The 16,625-nt window shown below is 48.8% G+C and overlaps 1 protein-coding gene across 5 annotated transcripts; it reads left to right on the top strand.

Moving 5' to 3' along the window:
- The first annotated feature begins 390 nt into the window (after nt 1-390).
- Nucleotides 391-15,611, top strand: ZBTB45 (zinc finger and BTB domain containing 45). Of its 5 annotated transcripts, XR_008310379.1 has the most exons (5): nt 391-552; nt 1,605-1,745; nt 3,195-4,820; nt 7,700-11,815; nt 11,851-15,611. XR_008310379.1 is itself a non-coding variant. In XM_053265270.1 (4 exons), the coding sequence occupies exons 3-4, from the start codon at nt 3,299-3,301 to the stop codon at nt 8,254-8,256; spliced, it is 2,079 nt and encodes a 692-aa protein (XP_053121245.1). In that variant the 5' UTR covers nt 391-552; nt 1,605-1,745; nt 3,195-3,298; the 3' UTR covers nt 8,257-15,611. The 5 variants fall into 5 exon arrangements, 4 of the variants coding, with proteins under 4 accessions (XP_053121245.1, XP_053121249.1, XP_053121247.1 ...); XM_053265270.1 differs by having other exon boundaries at nt 7,700-15,611; XM_053265274.1 differs by lacking the exon at nt 1,605-1,745 and having other exon boundaries at nt 7,700-15,611.
- Nucleotides 15,612-16,625: the final 1,014 nt, after the last annotated feature.

The raw sequence follows: 16,625 nt of genomic DNA, 5'->3' as shown, positions 1-16,625 counted from the left end.
GTCAGGCCCATCTCTAAGCTGCACCATTTACGGTTAAGAAATAGACTGTAGGGCTATCCTAAGACTCCCCGCCCACTCAATAAAGAGAGAAAATGAGGTCTGGGCTACAAACCCTGAGTTTGTGTCACTCTCTCCTCCTGTCTCTGTATTCCCCACCTCAAACACACACTTCAGCTATTAGAAACTGAATTTTATCATCCTTCCTTGTATGTCCATGTTTTTAAAGCCCCCCGTCCCCACCGATTGGAGTTGGTCTTTCTACCACTGCATTTGAGTCTACTGTATTTGTTTCTACCTTCTAGGATTAGAAGAGGCTGATGAAACAACCTCCTGGCGTTCTTTCTCTATGGTTATGTCCTTCCGCTTCTGGGCGGTGCCAGCCGGTTTCTCTGAGAGACCGTCCCATTTTACATGCTGTCGCTTTCTTGCTAGGCGAATCCAGACGGCTGTGGCAGGAGAGCACGTGGACTTTTAAAAGTAATAGAGGACTTATTCTTTTGTCTCCTGACAGAACTTCCGGGTTATTTTTGAAGCTATATCTCCCCGTGTTAGGTTGGTAAAAGTAATGGCTTTTTATGCAAAACAGTTAGGAAAACCAGGGATATTATAGCTGTTACTGGAGCATTAGCAACTTCCTCCCTGCCCTCACCAAGGTAGAAGCGAAGACTTCATTATATTTCTAACTCAGGTCTTATGGTGGGGGCGGCTGAAAGTAGCTCAGAGCAACTCCGCAATATAGTCCAGTGTTACTATTTCCAGATTTCAGACTTAGAACGATTCATGAAGCCCTTGCAAGTTGGTCCAGCGCTATCCCAATATTGCAGTTCACTGTTGTTATTCCCATATTGCAGATGTGGAGAGATGTGGGGTAGGGGATACCATTATAACAACCCTGCAATGTAGCTCAGTGCTATTATTTATTTAGTATCGATTAAAGCACCGTAGCCACCCTTTTATACACCAGTCAAGGTTGTTAAATGGTGCTCAAAAACCCTGCAGTGGGAGCTATAGCATTCACCACCTCCTCCATCAGCCGCCAGACACTTTCTGTCAATGGCCGTGGTGGGTTTCTGGAATTCCCCACACAAGTCTAACGAGAGGTTGCAGCAAAAGTGGTTCTTTCTAAAATGTCATCTCTATCATTGTCCGCTCAAAAGCTCCCTCTCCAAAACAGCGCTCAGCTGAACGCAGACGTGCCTTGAGCAACTTCCCGAGCGATGGCTTTTCTTTTATAATATGTAATGCATTCTTTTCATACTTTATATATTTATATATATATTCCATTTTGCTCGCTCTTTAAAGTATGGGTTTCATCTGCTCTGAGCATGTTTAACTTTTTTCTTCTTCTATTGTGCACAATTTTTCTGCATTGACAACTACATTCCTCTTCCGTGCAGACACACTGAACATTTTCCCCGCCATCAGTGTAAAAGAGAGGTCTCGAACCCTGCCAGAGTGCCTTGTGTAGTTGGCTGTCTTGATGTGCGGACGCAGAGCTTTGTCCTTTGTGATTCAGAGTCACCTCCAGGTGTCAGCTAGGAGGTGACTCTAGACTTCCTGTGTCTATGGGGCCAGAGCATTTTTTAAAATTTTGTTATCGCTAGGAGGTGACTCTAGAGACTTTCTGTGGCAGCAGGGTGCGGAAGTGACTTCAGCTGACAGGCGGAAGGAAACGTGTGCGGAAGGAGGTCACAGCCTGGGAGGGACACAGGAACAGTGGGTAGTCCTGACGGGCAACCGAGGAGGTAGGTGAGAGGGGGGCCCGCCCCCCGGACATAAGCCACGCCCACCCCGTCCTAGTCACGCCCCTTTGACTGCCTGATTCCCGTATGTAGTTGGGTCCAATGCGGTACAGGTAAGTGGAGGCTGGCTGGGACTACAGGGTTCCCTGAGGAGCCCCGGGAGGCGGGGGCGTGCAAGAGTGTAATTGGGCTCCTTATGGAGGAGGAAGGGCGCGGCTCAGCTCAGCAATATATCCAGCACTTATATACAGTGCGTGCCTCTGCGCATGTGCTGACCATATTTCACTGCCGCTAGTCTCTGCGTACCTGGGATTAAGGCTTTCTGGTCAAAAGGTGTGGCTAAGCCCCTTCCTTTTTGGGAAGTAATCTCTGGCACGGAACATCAGAACTTCAGGATTCTACTCCGAAAGCTCCCCTGCTGACGGCGCAAAAGGCACCTTTTAAAAGTGGTGATTGTCTTTATTGAGCAGGGGGAGAGCAACTGGCCGTATCCAACCCCAGCATAGCATTCCTCCAGTGGCTGTTCCTGGTGTCTATCTTGTGTTTCTTTTTTAGATTATGAGCCCTTTGGGTTCACACATATCTATGTAAACCGCTTTGGGAACCTCTGTTGAAATGTGGTATATAAATATTCATAGTAGTAGGGTTCTATTCCACTGAGTGAAAAGGCATTTTATTGCTATGATAAGTGGCATCCCATAAAACAGGATGGTAGGCCCAGCTGCAGTTTCCAAAGCCAGAACCTTCTGTGGACAAATAATTCAGGATCTTTTTACTGGACTGCAGACCCCTGGGTCCATTCTCTGTGACACCCACCAACCATTATTGTCGCATCCAATATCATGAAGTATATAATATTGGATGCAGCACGCACAATACTTGGTTGTCTCTTTTTTGCTACCAGAATCAAGTGGTGTGTCTCTGCATTTTTCTAAGTGGTTGCAGTATCTTAAAAAAACAAACAAAAGATGTATTTTCCAGGCACTAGCAGGCATTTGAGAAATTTGGCTTGTATTACTTATTTATTTATTTATTTATTCGATTTCTATACCGCCCTTCCAAAAATGGCTCAGGGCGGTTTACACAGAGAAATAATAAATAAATAAGATGGCTCCCTGTCCCCAAAGGGCTCACAGTCTAAAAAGAATCGTAAGATAGACACCATCAACAGTCACTGGAGGTACTGTGCTGGGGGTGAGTAGGGCCAGTTACTCTCCCCCTGCTAAACAAAGAGAATCACCATGTTAAAAGTTGCCTCTTTGCCAAGTTAGCAGGGGACCACACTTATCTGTTTTATCTTCCCTGCTGATGATGCTGTGGATGATTCTTCTTTCATTAGCTTTATTATTGTTTTTTAATTGCTTCAAATTGATAGATTCCCCAAGAGTCACGCTGATTGGGCAGGTTGTGCATTTCCCCCCTCTAATAAATGCATCTAACATTGTGTTTCAGCATTTCTGCAACAGAGCTCCTTGCGTGACTACCCAACCCATGATGCACATTACCCTTTAGAAGATACAGGATCCTGGACAGCCTAGTGTTGGACAAAGGACAGCATGGCCGAAGCTGTCCATTACATCCACCTGCAGAACTTTAGCAAGTCCCTTCTGGAGACTCTGAACGGGCAGCGCCTGGGGGGACATTTCTGCGATGTGACGGTGCATATCCAGGAGGCCACCTTGCGTGCCCACCGGTGCGTGCTGGCAGCCGGCAGTCCCTTCTTTCACGACAAGCTGCTGCTGGGCTATTCGGAGATCGAGGTGCCGCCCGTGGTGCCTAGCCAGGTGGTGCGGCAGCTGGTGGAGTTCATGTATAGCGGCTCGCTGGTGGTCGCACAGTCCGAGGCGCTCCAGATCCTGACGGCTGCCTCCATCCTTCAGATCAAGACCGTGATTGACGAATGCACCCAGATCATCTCTCAGAGCCGCAGCCCCAAACCCCCGGCTGCCCCTCCACCTGTGCCCCTCTCTCTTCCCAGGGTGCTCCCCGTCAAGCCCCAGGAGCAGCCGTCGAAAGAGGTGATTGGCAGCGTCTCCCGGCCCAGCAACCTCGAGGCCCCCCACCTCGAACCTCCCAAGCTGCTCTGCGCCTCGGAGGTGCGCTACAAGCTGCGTGACCTGCTTTCTTCCCAGCACCGGGAGGCGAGGGCAGTGGCCTGCGAGGGAGGCATCAGCGATGGGGAAACGGGGCCCCCGTACCTGCACGCCGCTGAAGCGACGCCCAGCTGCCACAGCCGCAAGCAGCGCCAGCCCGTGAGGCTTCAGTTGTCCGAGGCCATGCCAGTCATCATCAAGGACGAGGAGGAAGGTGGAGGGGAAGGTCTGGAGGGGGTGGTGGCAGAAAGGGAGGCCAAGCTGAGCTGCTTTGCTGAGTGTGGTGGGAGTGGGAACTTCCCTGCCGGCTTCAGCGAGGAGGCTGAGGCGAAGGATCCTGGGAACACCAGCGGGGCCAGCAGGAAGGAGAACATCCACTTGGATTACGCCACCACCGAGGGTCAAGATTTCTTTGGGAACCAGGATGTGTTTTCGGAGTCCTTCATCCCGTCCTGGCAGGGGGAGGAAAGCGGGGAAGAGGCTGCCGCTTCAGCCACACGGGACAGGGAGAAGTTCCACTCGGACTGCAGCTTGGAGGCCTCCAACCTGAGGAGCTTGGCGGAAGAGTTCAAGCCGGACTTGGGTAGCCCCTCCCCGGCGTTCCCGCCGCGCAGCAGCAGCAGCAGCGGGGGGCTGACCTTCGTCTCTTCGCTGGGTATCCAGCGGGAGTTCAAGGCTGAGGTCAGCGGCGCCAACACGGCCACCAGCACCACCAGCATCTTCCAGTTCCATCTGCCCCAGCCTGGCAGTGTGGCCCAGAGCTTGTACAGCATTCAGCAGCAGCAGCAGGAAGCAGGCGCCAGCAACATGGTGCAGCTCAGCCCCAGCGCCATGGTAACGGGCCCCTTGCACAGCGGGGGGGAGCAGCAGCCAAGTCAGCAGCCGGGTCCTTCCCGCTGCTCTGAGCCCTCCTACCAGTGCAGCCATTGCCAGAAGACCTTCAGCTCCCGCAAGAACTACACCAAGCATATGTTCATTCATTCTGGTAATGACCGCGGCGGGGCTGGGATTCCTGGGAGGGGACTGCAGCGGGGTGGGCAGCATGGTGAGGCCTTGGGGAATGTTAGCAGCCCCCACGACACAAGCCCGTGTTGTGATGCTGAACAAGAGACATGTTGTCAGATGCTTGAAATGCTGAAGCAGGGGCGGGCAACTTTGGTTCTCCACCTGTGGTTGAACTTCAACTCCCATCATCCCCAGCCTCAGGTTATTGTTTCTGGGGATGATGGGAGTTGCGGTTCAACCATCGCTGGAGAGCCAAGGTTGCCTACCCGTGAGCTAGAGGCATGGTTTATTTTCTTGATTAAGTTATTTCTCGTTAGATTTTTATACCGCCTTTCATTAAAACAATCTCAAGGCGGTTTACAAACATTGAAAACAATATAAAACTATAGAACAGTTACACAATAAAAATATTAAATTGGAGTATAAAAATACAAATCTAATTAAAAGTTTAAAAAGCATACACAATAGGACCATAAAGTACAGAGTACAGAGTAAAGTACAGCAACAAAAACAAAACAAAAGCCTGGGTAAAAAGCCAAGATTTCACTTGCTTTCTAAAAATGGTGATGGAGACTGAGGAGCGGATGCCCACCAGGGGAGCCATCCAAGCTCTGGGGGCAACAACTGAGAAGGCCCTGTCCCGTGTGCATGATAGCCGACCCTCCCTCATTGTTGGCACGCAGAGCAGAGCCCCCTCTGATGACATCGTCGAGCAGGCAGAAACCCTTGGCAACAACAGTCTGATAATAAAGATATGAGAAAATTTGGAGAAATAAAGATGAGAGGAGAAACCAACTGTTTCTTATAGATATACTGTGTATGCCCCACAATATCACAAAATCACACGTCGGCATTCAGGATACATATTAAAATTGCAGGCATGTGTCTTGGAGAAAGCCACTTATTAACCCATGTAGGCAGCAGGTTCCGTCAACATTCAGAAGCATAAAAGTGGTGAAACCTTTAACCTAATTTAAACATCCTTTAGTAGGCTTTTTCTTGCAGAGAACAAGTAAAAAGAAAAGAGTATGGCTTCCTGTCGATTATTTCTGCCTACCTCTTGAAGGTGTACTGAAAAAGTCTTCAACTCAGTAACTCGCTGAAATACTAGTTTTGGGGAGCTAGTCCAGTTTTGCATTTTCTTTCCTCAAATATACCTCCAATCAGGGTGCGAAGGATAGCCTGCTGGCTTCTTCTGAAAAAATAGCTAATCTCTCTTCAGTAAACAGGATCTCCAAAGGCCCCTGTGCAAGTCACCTTATGATGGAAGGAAGGTGGGATATAAATATAATAAACTAACTTTGATTACACAGACCCAGGTGCGTAGCTAGGAGAGAGGGGGGCCTGAGTTCACCCCTCTCCCCAGCGGTCCCACAGAGTGAGGGAGATAATGAAGAAAACAGGAGGGTTGGAGCTGGGGGGGTGGCCCAGGAGCTGGGGTCCACAGGTTCTTTGAACCCATATGCTCAATTATAGCTGCATCCCTGTAGGGATGTGCACAAACTGGTTCGCAGGCCATGTTGGAGGCCTGCGAACCGGTTCGCTGGTCCGGCGGTCCGATGGACTGTCACCGGGGGTGGCGGTGTTGCTTTAAGGGCGGGGGGGGGGGTTGTACTTACCCCTCCTGCCGCTTTCCCCCCTCCAGCGCTCCATTTTCAAGTAAAATCTTCGGGGTGGCAGCGGTCCTCCCTGCCGCCCCTGCCACCTTGTTGTCTGCTAAAAGCGGAAGTAACTTCCTCGTATGCGCCCGCTGCCACGGCATGCGTCACGCACATCACTGTGACATGCGCGGCATGCGCACATTGGCGGCACGCACGGTGGGTGCATGTGCAGAAGTTACTTCTGCTTTTAGCAGACAACAAGGGGGCAGGGGCGGCAGGGAGGACCGCTGCCGCCCCGAAGATTTTACTTGAAAATGGAGCGCTGGAGGGGGGAAAGCGGCAGGAGGGGTAAGTACAACCCCCCACCGCCCTTAAAGCAACACACACACCCGGCATCGGACCGCGCCTCCGCGGTCCGTGGACATCCCTACACCCCTGCACAGACCATAGAATTTTGGTGCCTGACTAAACTTCTGGCATTCTGTAAGCTTTTCAGGAAGTGGGGCTAGGAATGGCTGACTTTAAAACGTCAGACAGGAGCTGGAACCTCACAGGCCTCTGATTGATTGATTGATTGATTGTTAAATTTATATACCGCCTTTCATTAAAGCAATCCCAAGGCGGTTTACAGCAAAAAAAATTAAACACAAGTTGGTAAAAAAGACACAATTAAAATATTAAGGGGGGGGAATTAAACAAATCTGATTAAAAATTTAAAACAAAAGCATAAAAGCAATACAGACTATAAAGAGCAGCAGCAGAGAATCCAATAAATGCCTGGGCAAAAAGCCAAGATTTTACACTTTTTCTAAAAGCTGTGATGGAGACTGAGGAGCGAATAGCCACCGGGAGAGCATTCCAGAGTCTGGGGGCAGCAACAGAGAAGGCCTTGTCCCATGTTCATGACAGCCGAGCCTCACTCATTGTCGGCACCCGGGGCAGAGCCCCCTCAAATGACCTCGTCAAGTGGGCAGCAACCCCTGGGAGCAATATCAACTAATAATATCTAATATCAGCTATAATATGAATCTATAGTGAAGGAATAAAAATTGTATATTGTCCAAATCCGTAGAGTGTCAGTGTGCAGTCCGTGAACAATTTGGTCTGTTAATAGATATCCAGTATGGCTGCCCTTCTGTGGTATTCCCCAAAAAGGGGAATGTTCCTTAAATCCAGACTGTGGGGCGGATTCTGTTCAGGGTCCACAATTCTGCACTCTCTGCTGACCTGCTGTGTCTTTTTTTTAACCCCTGAACAGGCGAGAAGCCCCATCAGTGCAGCATCTGCTGGCGCTCCTTCTCACTGCGGGACTACCTGCTCAAGCACATGGTGACCCACACGGGAGTCCGGGCCTTCCAGTGCTCCATCTGCTGCAAGCGCTTCACCCAGAAGAGTTCCCTCAACGTGCACATGCGCACCCACCGGCCTGAGCGCTTCCAGTGCTGCATCTGCAACAAGTACTTCTCCCACCGCACCCTCCTGGAGCGCCACATGACCACCCACAGCGCCTGGAAAGGCGGGCAGCCGGACGCCCCGGGGGCCATCGTGGCTGCCACCTCCACTGCGGAATGGAAGGAGAAGCCCAACATAGCCGCCGCCACTTCCGCCGCCGACAGCGCCATCGCTGCAGCCACTGCATGGAAATCGGGGGAGCCGTCTGGCGAGAGCGCCATCACTGCGTGGAAAACGGGAGACCCTGCCCCTGGGGAAAGCAGCATGGTGGCCTGGAAGGGGGAGGCAACTGGAGAAGGGCCAGTTGCAGCCTGGAAGGGGGACCCAGCTTCAGAGTCATCTATACAGACTCACACGGCTTAAGGAGTTACTTCTCTGCCACGGTCGGATGGGACCTTTGCCCAGCCCTCACTGCCTGTAGGAAGGGGGCATCAAGGCTTGCCTTGAGTTGCATAATCTGGAAAAGGGCGCATTCCAACATCCTGCAAACTGGAAAGCTGCCTGCACTGGGCCTAGAGTTCTCCTTTCAGGCCACTGTTCCTGGAAGGCTGATGGTAGATTTTAAACTGGAGGAGGAAGATGTCATTGCCTCTGTAGGCAGTGGTGCTCACTATCAGAGGACATGGCCAGAGGGCAGAGACAGACCCCCGCTGACAAATGTTCCTGGCCTGCCCATTGCTCCGTGGTAGAGCATGTGTTTTGCGCACAGAAGGATCCAGGTTCAGTCCCTAACATCTCTGTTCAAAAGGATCTCAGGTAGCAGGGCTGGGAAAAATCTTTACCTGAGCCCTGAAGAGATGCTATTAGTAAGAGCTGGCTAGGCTAGGTGGACAGGTGGCCCATCTAGTATAAGGCAGCTTCATGTTTAGCTAACTATAGCGACGATATTCAGAGGCAGTATGCCACTGAGTACCAGTTGCTGTAGTGGCAGGGGGCATGGGCAGCTGGGTGGACTGTTGCCTTCTTGTCCTTCTAGTGGACTTCCCAGAAACACCCAAGTGGCCGCTGTAGAATGCTGGACCAGATGACTCAGATTTCACCCAGCAGGGCTATTCTTACGCTCTTACAAAAGATCTGCAACAACCAATAGGAAGCATGAAAAACTGTGGCCGTTTGAGCTGCCCCGTGAAAACTACCACCTACCCTTGGTGTTTAGGATGAGAAATGTCTAAAACAGAAAGGTTTGATTTTGTTGGGTTATGCTTTGAAGCAGGCAAGTATTCAGAGGGTTGTGTGTGTTGTGCTTGTAATGTTAAGCTGTTCCTCCCTTTCCTTTCCAAAGTGGTCGTACACCTGAGATATTTTTCATTCTATTCTAGTCAAGTTATCAGAGTGTCTTCCCTCTGTCTTCCCATCCCCCGTAAGAAATAAAGCAGTTATATATGTATATAGATACATTTCTAAGTCATGGAAGTGAAGGATTTTTGCTGAGATTCTTGGGGATTGTCCATTGAATCAAAGCCTCATTCAGTGACCAAAGAGTCCATCTAGTTTCTTACAGGGAACAATACTAAACTCTGGCAAGAAAAGTGTGTAGTCCGTTTCCTACACCACTGCAAGTCAGCAGTGACTGGGTTCTGCCAGTCACATGCTGTTCTTTGGCTGATCACAGGATGGTGCTTATTCAGTAGGTAGTGCTTGCTGTAAGGTCAAAACATTCCCTGGAGACAAACTGACGTGTGTTTGTCTTTTCTTTTTAAAATTTGTACCTTTCTTTTCTTTTCAAAAGAAAAGTCAAAATGGCTATCAAAAAGGATATCAAAGACTGTCAATATAGTAATAAAGATGTAACAATTGAGGGAAGCATCTGTAATGCATAACAAAGAGAAGATATATATGAGAATAAATGATGGCCTCTGACTTAGATGGCTTGTCAATTGGACAAGTTCAAGGAGGATAGACCCATCAATGACTATTAGTCATGATTGCTAAAAGGAACCTCCTTCTACAGAGGCAGTGTACCTCTGAAGCCCAGAAGCAGGGTCTCCTGGTCCCTACTGAAGGGCTCTCTCTAGTCCTGCAGCCAGTCATCTTGCACAGGCTTAGAACCGCTGTTGATGCTCCGTTCTACAACTTAGCTATTAACAACATATATAAACAACACTTCTATCAAGCAGCGCAAAACACAAACCATTACGACCTCCATAAAATCTTATAGTAGCTTTTGTGTTTCTTATACTTTCAAAAGCATTCAAAGCACCATTACACACTTGGCCTCTGCAGGCTGAATGGTCAGGATTGATTGATTGATTAAGTGCCATCAAGTCAGTGTTGACTGTTAGCGACCACATAGATAGATTCTTTCCAGGATGATCTGTCTTCAAGTTGGCCTTTCAGGTCTCTCAGTGGTGCATTCATTGCTGTTGTAATCGAGTCCATCCACCTTGCTGCTGGTCGACCTCTTCTTCTCTTGCCTTCAACTTTCCCCAGCATTATAGACTTCTCAAGGGAGCTGAATCTTCTCATAATGTGTCCGGAGTATGATAGTTTGAGCCTGGTCATTTGTGACTCGAGTGAAAATTCTGGATTGATTTGCTCTATAATCCATTTGTTTGTTTTCCTAGCTGTCCATGGTATCCTCAAAAGTCTTCTCCAGCACCAAAGTTCAAAAGCGTCAATGCTTTTTCTATCTTGCTTCTTCAAAGTCCAGCTTTTACATCCATAGAGTGTCACAGGGAAAACCATTGTCCGAACTATTCTAATCTTTGTAGGGGTAGACATGTCACGGCATCTAAATATCCTCTCCAAGGCCTTCATTGCAACCCTACCAAGTGCTAGTCTGCAACATATTTCTTGACTGCTGGATCCTTTACTGTTGACGGTCGATCCTAAAAGGCAGAAGCTATCCACTACTTCAGTGTCTTCATTGTTACTGCTTAGGCTGGTTGCTGTACCTGTTGTCATTAGTTTAGTCTTCATTACATTTAGTTGTAGTCCCATTTTTTCACTGCAAAGTGTGCATTGTTCCAGAGCATACAGTTTTCTGGTAAGACGGGCAATATTAACTGGCTGAAGACATTTCCACCCTTGCAGTCGAGGCAGATCTCCTCTCATGGGAAGGTTTCCTCTATCCTATGCTGAACAAGATCTGCCAGAACTCCAGAGCAGCAGGCCTAAGAGTACCTAATAAGAATAGCCGAGATGGGATTTATACGAGGGACTTCCCGATCAGCCACGTATAATGCAACACCCATATCTTCAAGACTAGGATTGCCAAGGAGGAGAGCTGGTCTTGTGGTAAGGTAAAGGTAAAGTGTACCATGTCCTGGTGCCCACAGAGCCCTGTTGTTTTCTTTGGTGGTATACAGGAGGGGATTTACCATTGCCTCCTCCCACGCAGTATGAGATTATGCCTTTCCCCATCTTCCTATATCGCTTCTGCCAGATATAGTAGCAGCGGGGATTCGAACCTGCAACCTTCTGCTTGTTAGGCATTTCCCAGCAAGCATGAATTGTCCCACTTGCTAAGCAGGGTCTGCCTTCGTTGCATTTGAATGGGAGACTACATGTATGAGTACTGTAAGATATACCCATTAAGGGGTGAGGCCACTCTGGGAAGAGCCCTGTATGTTTGCATGCAGAAGGTTCCAAATTCCCTCCCTAAGATCTCCAAGGTAGGGCTGAGAGAGACTCCTGCCTGCAACCTTGAAGAAGCCGCTGCCAGTCTGTGCAGACAATACCGAGCTAGATGAATCAATAGTCTGACTTGGTAGAAGGCATTTTCCTAAGTTCCTACTGTAAGTGTGAGGCATTTGGGGAAATAAATCTCCCCCCACCCACGCAACCTGTGGCTCCAATTTTGTCAGAGGGCCAGCATCCGTGGCTGGAATACTGAGCGAGGAGGACCAATGGTCTGACTCAGTATTAGGCAGCTTCCTATGTTCCAGTTGCTTAACCGAATGAAGACTTTCATAACGGAGGAGTTTTTAGAGGTGCAGCTTTTCCCTGTCATTACAGCTCCATCTTGATGAACTGCACTGGAGTTAAATAACTGGTAACTACACAGAGCACACAAAGCAGATAAGATCTTTGATAGCTTTTTAGATGGCGGTGGAATCTGCATGCTTCAGTGCTACTGTATGTGCAGCTAGGTCAGCTTTGAGTGACATACTTAGTTGGCATCTTGAGTGAGTCCTATCTGCCCCTTATGTTTACCTCAGACCTTTCTGCCTAGTAATCATTGCGGCAGCATGACTGTCTTGTGGAGCTTAATTATCACCTACCCCGTAATTTGACGTCCCCCTGAAAAATGCCATCTGTACATCTTGGGCCTATAGTAAGAGCTAGCTGAACGTCTCCTGGGCATAGATTGGCCACTTGGTGTTCTCAGCCTGCTGTAGGTCTAAAGTTTATTTCCTCCGTCAAGGAAATTAATTACGCTGGCCCTGCCTCCGCTGGGAGCTGGCTCACCAGGCCTCGGGCTATCTGTTCACGGAGAAAGCACAACCTTTGCTTTGAAAGCAGAAGAGAGTATGAGGCAGAGGAAAGCAACCGATGGTGCCAGGTGCCTCTGCAGCCTCTGGGGAGGCCCCTGACGGAGTTGAACTCTTCTCAAGAAGTGGAAACTTTTAATAGCATTCCACTTGGGTTAATTAAGCAGCTCTCTCTCAAGAGAGAGAGGAAGGGATGGTGAAAGCCCCCACCCCTTGGAGCTTATTTATACTCCAGGCTGCGAAACCTCTGCAGACATCTTTTTAATCACTCCCTAAGCAACCTGCTACAAATAGAGCTCATTATATTCCGTTCTCTGGCAGACTGCTCCCCTCTGGGGAGGTTTTGCCACTAAGGGAGAGAGAAGCTTGGGGATGTTAACCAGAGGCAATGTAATGCAGACTGTGCCACAAATGGTTTTGTGGTGGATGCAGAACCAAAGGGTTAGGTCTGCCTGTGCTCAGGTATGTTGTGGAGAGCAACGAGCCTTCTACGAGTTCCATGGAAAGCAAGGAAGGACGCACAGCCGAGGGAAATACGAGGCTTTGCATTGTCTGCCTAGATGGTTTCAGTCATATCTGATCATCAGTCGTATCAGTTGGTCTGATTTCGTATCTGATCATCCTGTTATAATTAGTATCCATGTGGTGCTGTCTGCTGTTGAAAGCTCTTTACACATATTCTCAGTCATTCTCGTAGCAGGCTTTAGATAGGCCCGTGTTGTTATCCCCAGTATTCTTATCCCCCTGGAGGTGCAGAGGCTAATAATGGCTTGCCTAAAGTCTCTCGTTTCGGGCTGATGGGCATTGAATTGGTGACATCCTGGTTCATGGTCCGAGTGCTTGGCCACTCTACAAGGATCTTATAAATACCACCGAGCGAGGATGTGGCTAAAAGAGAGTGGCTTAAGACAGCCCTGCAGTATTGTCCATGGTTAGCCCTGCCGGTTTGAGGTGGGGCGGAGGCTGCCAGGCCTGGCATCTTTCAGCATCTGTGAGGGGTCCAGCACTGACCATGGCCTGTCCCTGAGACCTGTCAGGCTGCTTTCCTTACAGTATTTCTAGCCATGGATGCTGGCCCTCTGACGAAATTTGAGGCACAGGTTGCGTGGGTGGGGGGAGGAGATTTGTTTTATTTCCCAAAATGCCTCACAGTTACACTAGGAACTTAGGAAGCTGCTTTATACCAAGTCAGACTATTGATCCATCTAGGTCAGTATTGTCTACACAGACTGTTGGCAGCTTCTTCAAGGTTGCAGGCAGGAATCTCTCTCAACCCTATCTTGGAGATGCTGCCAGGGAGGGAACTTAGAATCTTCTGCTCTTCCCAGAGTGGCTCCATCCCCTGAGGGGAATATATCTTTCAGTGCTCACATATGTAGTCTCCCATTCAAATGCAAACCAAGGTGGACTCTGCTTAGCAAAAGGGACAAGTCATGCTTGCTACCACAAGACCAGCTCTCCTCCCATAGCGTCCTACTATGCCAGGGCACTCTGGGGAAAACAAAATGGGGACCATTGGCTGCTGTTGGGGCCTCCCAGAGGGCACGTGCCATGGGGCCTTTAGACCCGGAGCTGGCACTAGGCAGGCCTGCTCAACTTTGGGGCCCCAGCTGTTTTTGGACTACAATTCCCATAATCCCCAGCCACAGTGGCCAGTATCCAGGGATTATGGGAGTTGTGTGCTAACATCTGCAGGAGGGCCGAAGCTGAGCAGCCCTGCACTAGAGGCTGGTTTGGGAAACTCTTCACGCAAACCCCTGCTCGGATTACATTACAGGGAAGATCAACCTTATTCAGCAGACCTTCCTGCCCCCCTTCAGGCCAAATCTGGCATTTTACTGCCAGCAGAAACCTTGTGTTCTCTGGACTTGCATGCAGACACCTTGCACTGTTTAAGATTGAAAAGCTCCAAAAAAGATCATGGTGCTTTTAGAGTGTTAATGGCATTTCACATACCTGGTCCTGTCCCAATCCTTACAACATTCCTTTAAGGTAGGCCAGTATTCTTGGTGCAGGTTCCCCACTTTCCTGAAATATGCTCATTAGTATAGCAGTGAGGTGCATCCAGCACTGTGGGACGCACAGCCATGTCAAGATGCACAGCACTGACTTGGAAATAGGCAGGAACCACATGGAGATGTGAGCAAGATATTTTGCCTACACAAGAAGACCCAGAACTGCACCCACAAATCTGACAGATGCTGAACAACCAGGAGAGACTGTCTGGGGCCAGTGAAAAAGGCAACCTCGTGTGTGGCAGCTATGAAAAAAGGCAAATTGCATGCAGGGGCACCAGGGCCTTTTCAAAAATGTGCAACTGGACACAACCCATGCAGCCCGTCCCCCGTGCAGTTCTAAAAGTACACATATGTAGTTCAAACATCCAAGTCATGCAAAGGTTGCCTCGTGTGGTAAGATGTGAAAAGTGACTGATAACCATGAAAAAACTCAAGTGAGTCATCCAGGCTCTTCTAGAACCCAGACTCTGATCCAGCATCCCCATTTCCTATCCTGCCATAGATGCTTCCTGCAGACCCCACTGCTACTCCCCACAGCATCTTCCCCAGTGAGTATAAGGTGCTTTTTATCAGCTTCAGTTGATATCCCAGCTGTGTCTGTTTCTTGAGATAAACGACCTCAGAACGGTAGTATATCTACTGGTAACCTCCAGACTTGACTACTGCAATGTCCTCTATGTGGGGCTGCCTTTCTGTGTAGTCCGGAGACTGCAGTTAGTCCAGAATGCGGCAGCCAGGTTGGTCTCTGGGTCATCTCGGAGAGACCATATCACTCCAGTACTGAGAGAGCTACACTGGCTGCCGATAAGTTCCTGGGCAAAAAACCAGGTGCTGGTTATAACCTATAAAGCCCTAAACAGCTTAGGCCCTGGATATTTAAGAGAATGTTTTCGTCACTAGGAACTCCACCACCCATTGAGATAATTGGGAGAGGTTCGTCCACAGTTGCCACTGGCTCGTCTGGTGGCTACTTGGGGATGGGCCTTCTCCATGCTGCCCCCATTCTCTGGAATGCACTTCCTGCTGAAATAAGAGCCTCCCCATCTCTTAACAGTTTTTTAAAAGGCATTTAAAACATATTTGTTCACCCAGGCTTTTAACTTGATACTGTTTTGATAGTTTTTAACATTGTTTCCAATTTTAAATTATTGTGGTTTTAGCCTTTCATTTTGTTGTAATTTGTATTGTATTGTGAGCCATCCAGAGATGTACGCTTTGGGTGGGATATATATATGTTCAATAAATAAAACGCACTATGGCAATCGTGCTACCAAGTCCCCGCCTCTTAGGATCCTTCTCCTACTCCGTGGAGGCTTCTCAAAGTCACAGAATGCAGCTTTAGGCAACAAAGTATGTGTGCACAGGCAAGGGAAATGCACTGCTGCAGCTGCTGCATAAACAAGGTCCAGATACCTCTAATGGTGCCAGCTTGGCAATCAGTCTTCTCTCCTGTCCTGTGGCTTTATCATCAAATGTTAAATAACTTGTGATGTCCTCAGGTCAAACCATCTACGCTGCTTCATGGCACAGAAGTAGGAAAGTCCCAAATGTACTGCCCACAGTCCCTGCCGCTCTTCATAACTGGCATGAAACACAACAACCAGGACAAGTAGGCCAAAATATGCTCTCAGTTCTGTTAGGTCAAGGTGATTCCATTGGAACATAGGAAGCTGCTGCCTAAGGAGTCAGACGATTGGTCCATCTACAGCAACATTGTCTACTCTGACTGGCAGTGGTCTCCAGGACTTCAGTCAATGTTGTGATTTCTCCCACATTATTCATGATGGTTCCCACCCTTCTCTCTCAAAGTCTCAAATTGCAAGGGAGGGAGTTGCTTCACTCACTACCTCCTCCTGCTGGACAAAAGTCCTCTTGGTCTAGCCTCTCACTGGAGGACCCAGAACCCACCTGGGAGCCAGCGTGGTGTAGTGGCTAGAGTGCTGGACTAGGACCGGGGAGACCCGAGTTCAAATCCCCATTCAGCCATGATACTAGCTGGGTGACTCTGGGCCAGTCACTTCTCTCTCAGCCTAACCTACTTCACAGGAGTGTTGTGAGGAGAAATTTTAAGTATGTAGTACACCGCCCTGGGTTCCTTGGAGGAAGAGCGGAATATAAATGTAAAATCATCATCATCATCACCTCACCACTCTTCACCTTATTTATTTTATTTATTTACATTTATATTCTGCTCTTCCTCTAAGGAGCCCAGAGCGGAGTACATAGTTATGTTTCTCCTCACAACAACCCTGTGAGGTAGGTTAGGTAGGTTATCACTGAT

Source organism: Hemicordylus capensis, chromosome 6, assembly GCF_027244095.1.
Source record: "Hemicordylus capensis ecotype Gifberg chromosome 6, rHemCap1.1.pri, whole genome shotgun sequence".
Classification (NCBI taxonomy): Eukaryota; Metazoa; Chordata; class Lepidosauria; order Squamata; family Cordylidae; genus Hemicordylus; species Hemicordylus capensis.
The sequence above is the reverse complement of the archived record's forward strand: the minus strand, read 5'-3'. Positions and strand labels throughout refer to the sequence as shown.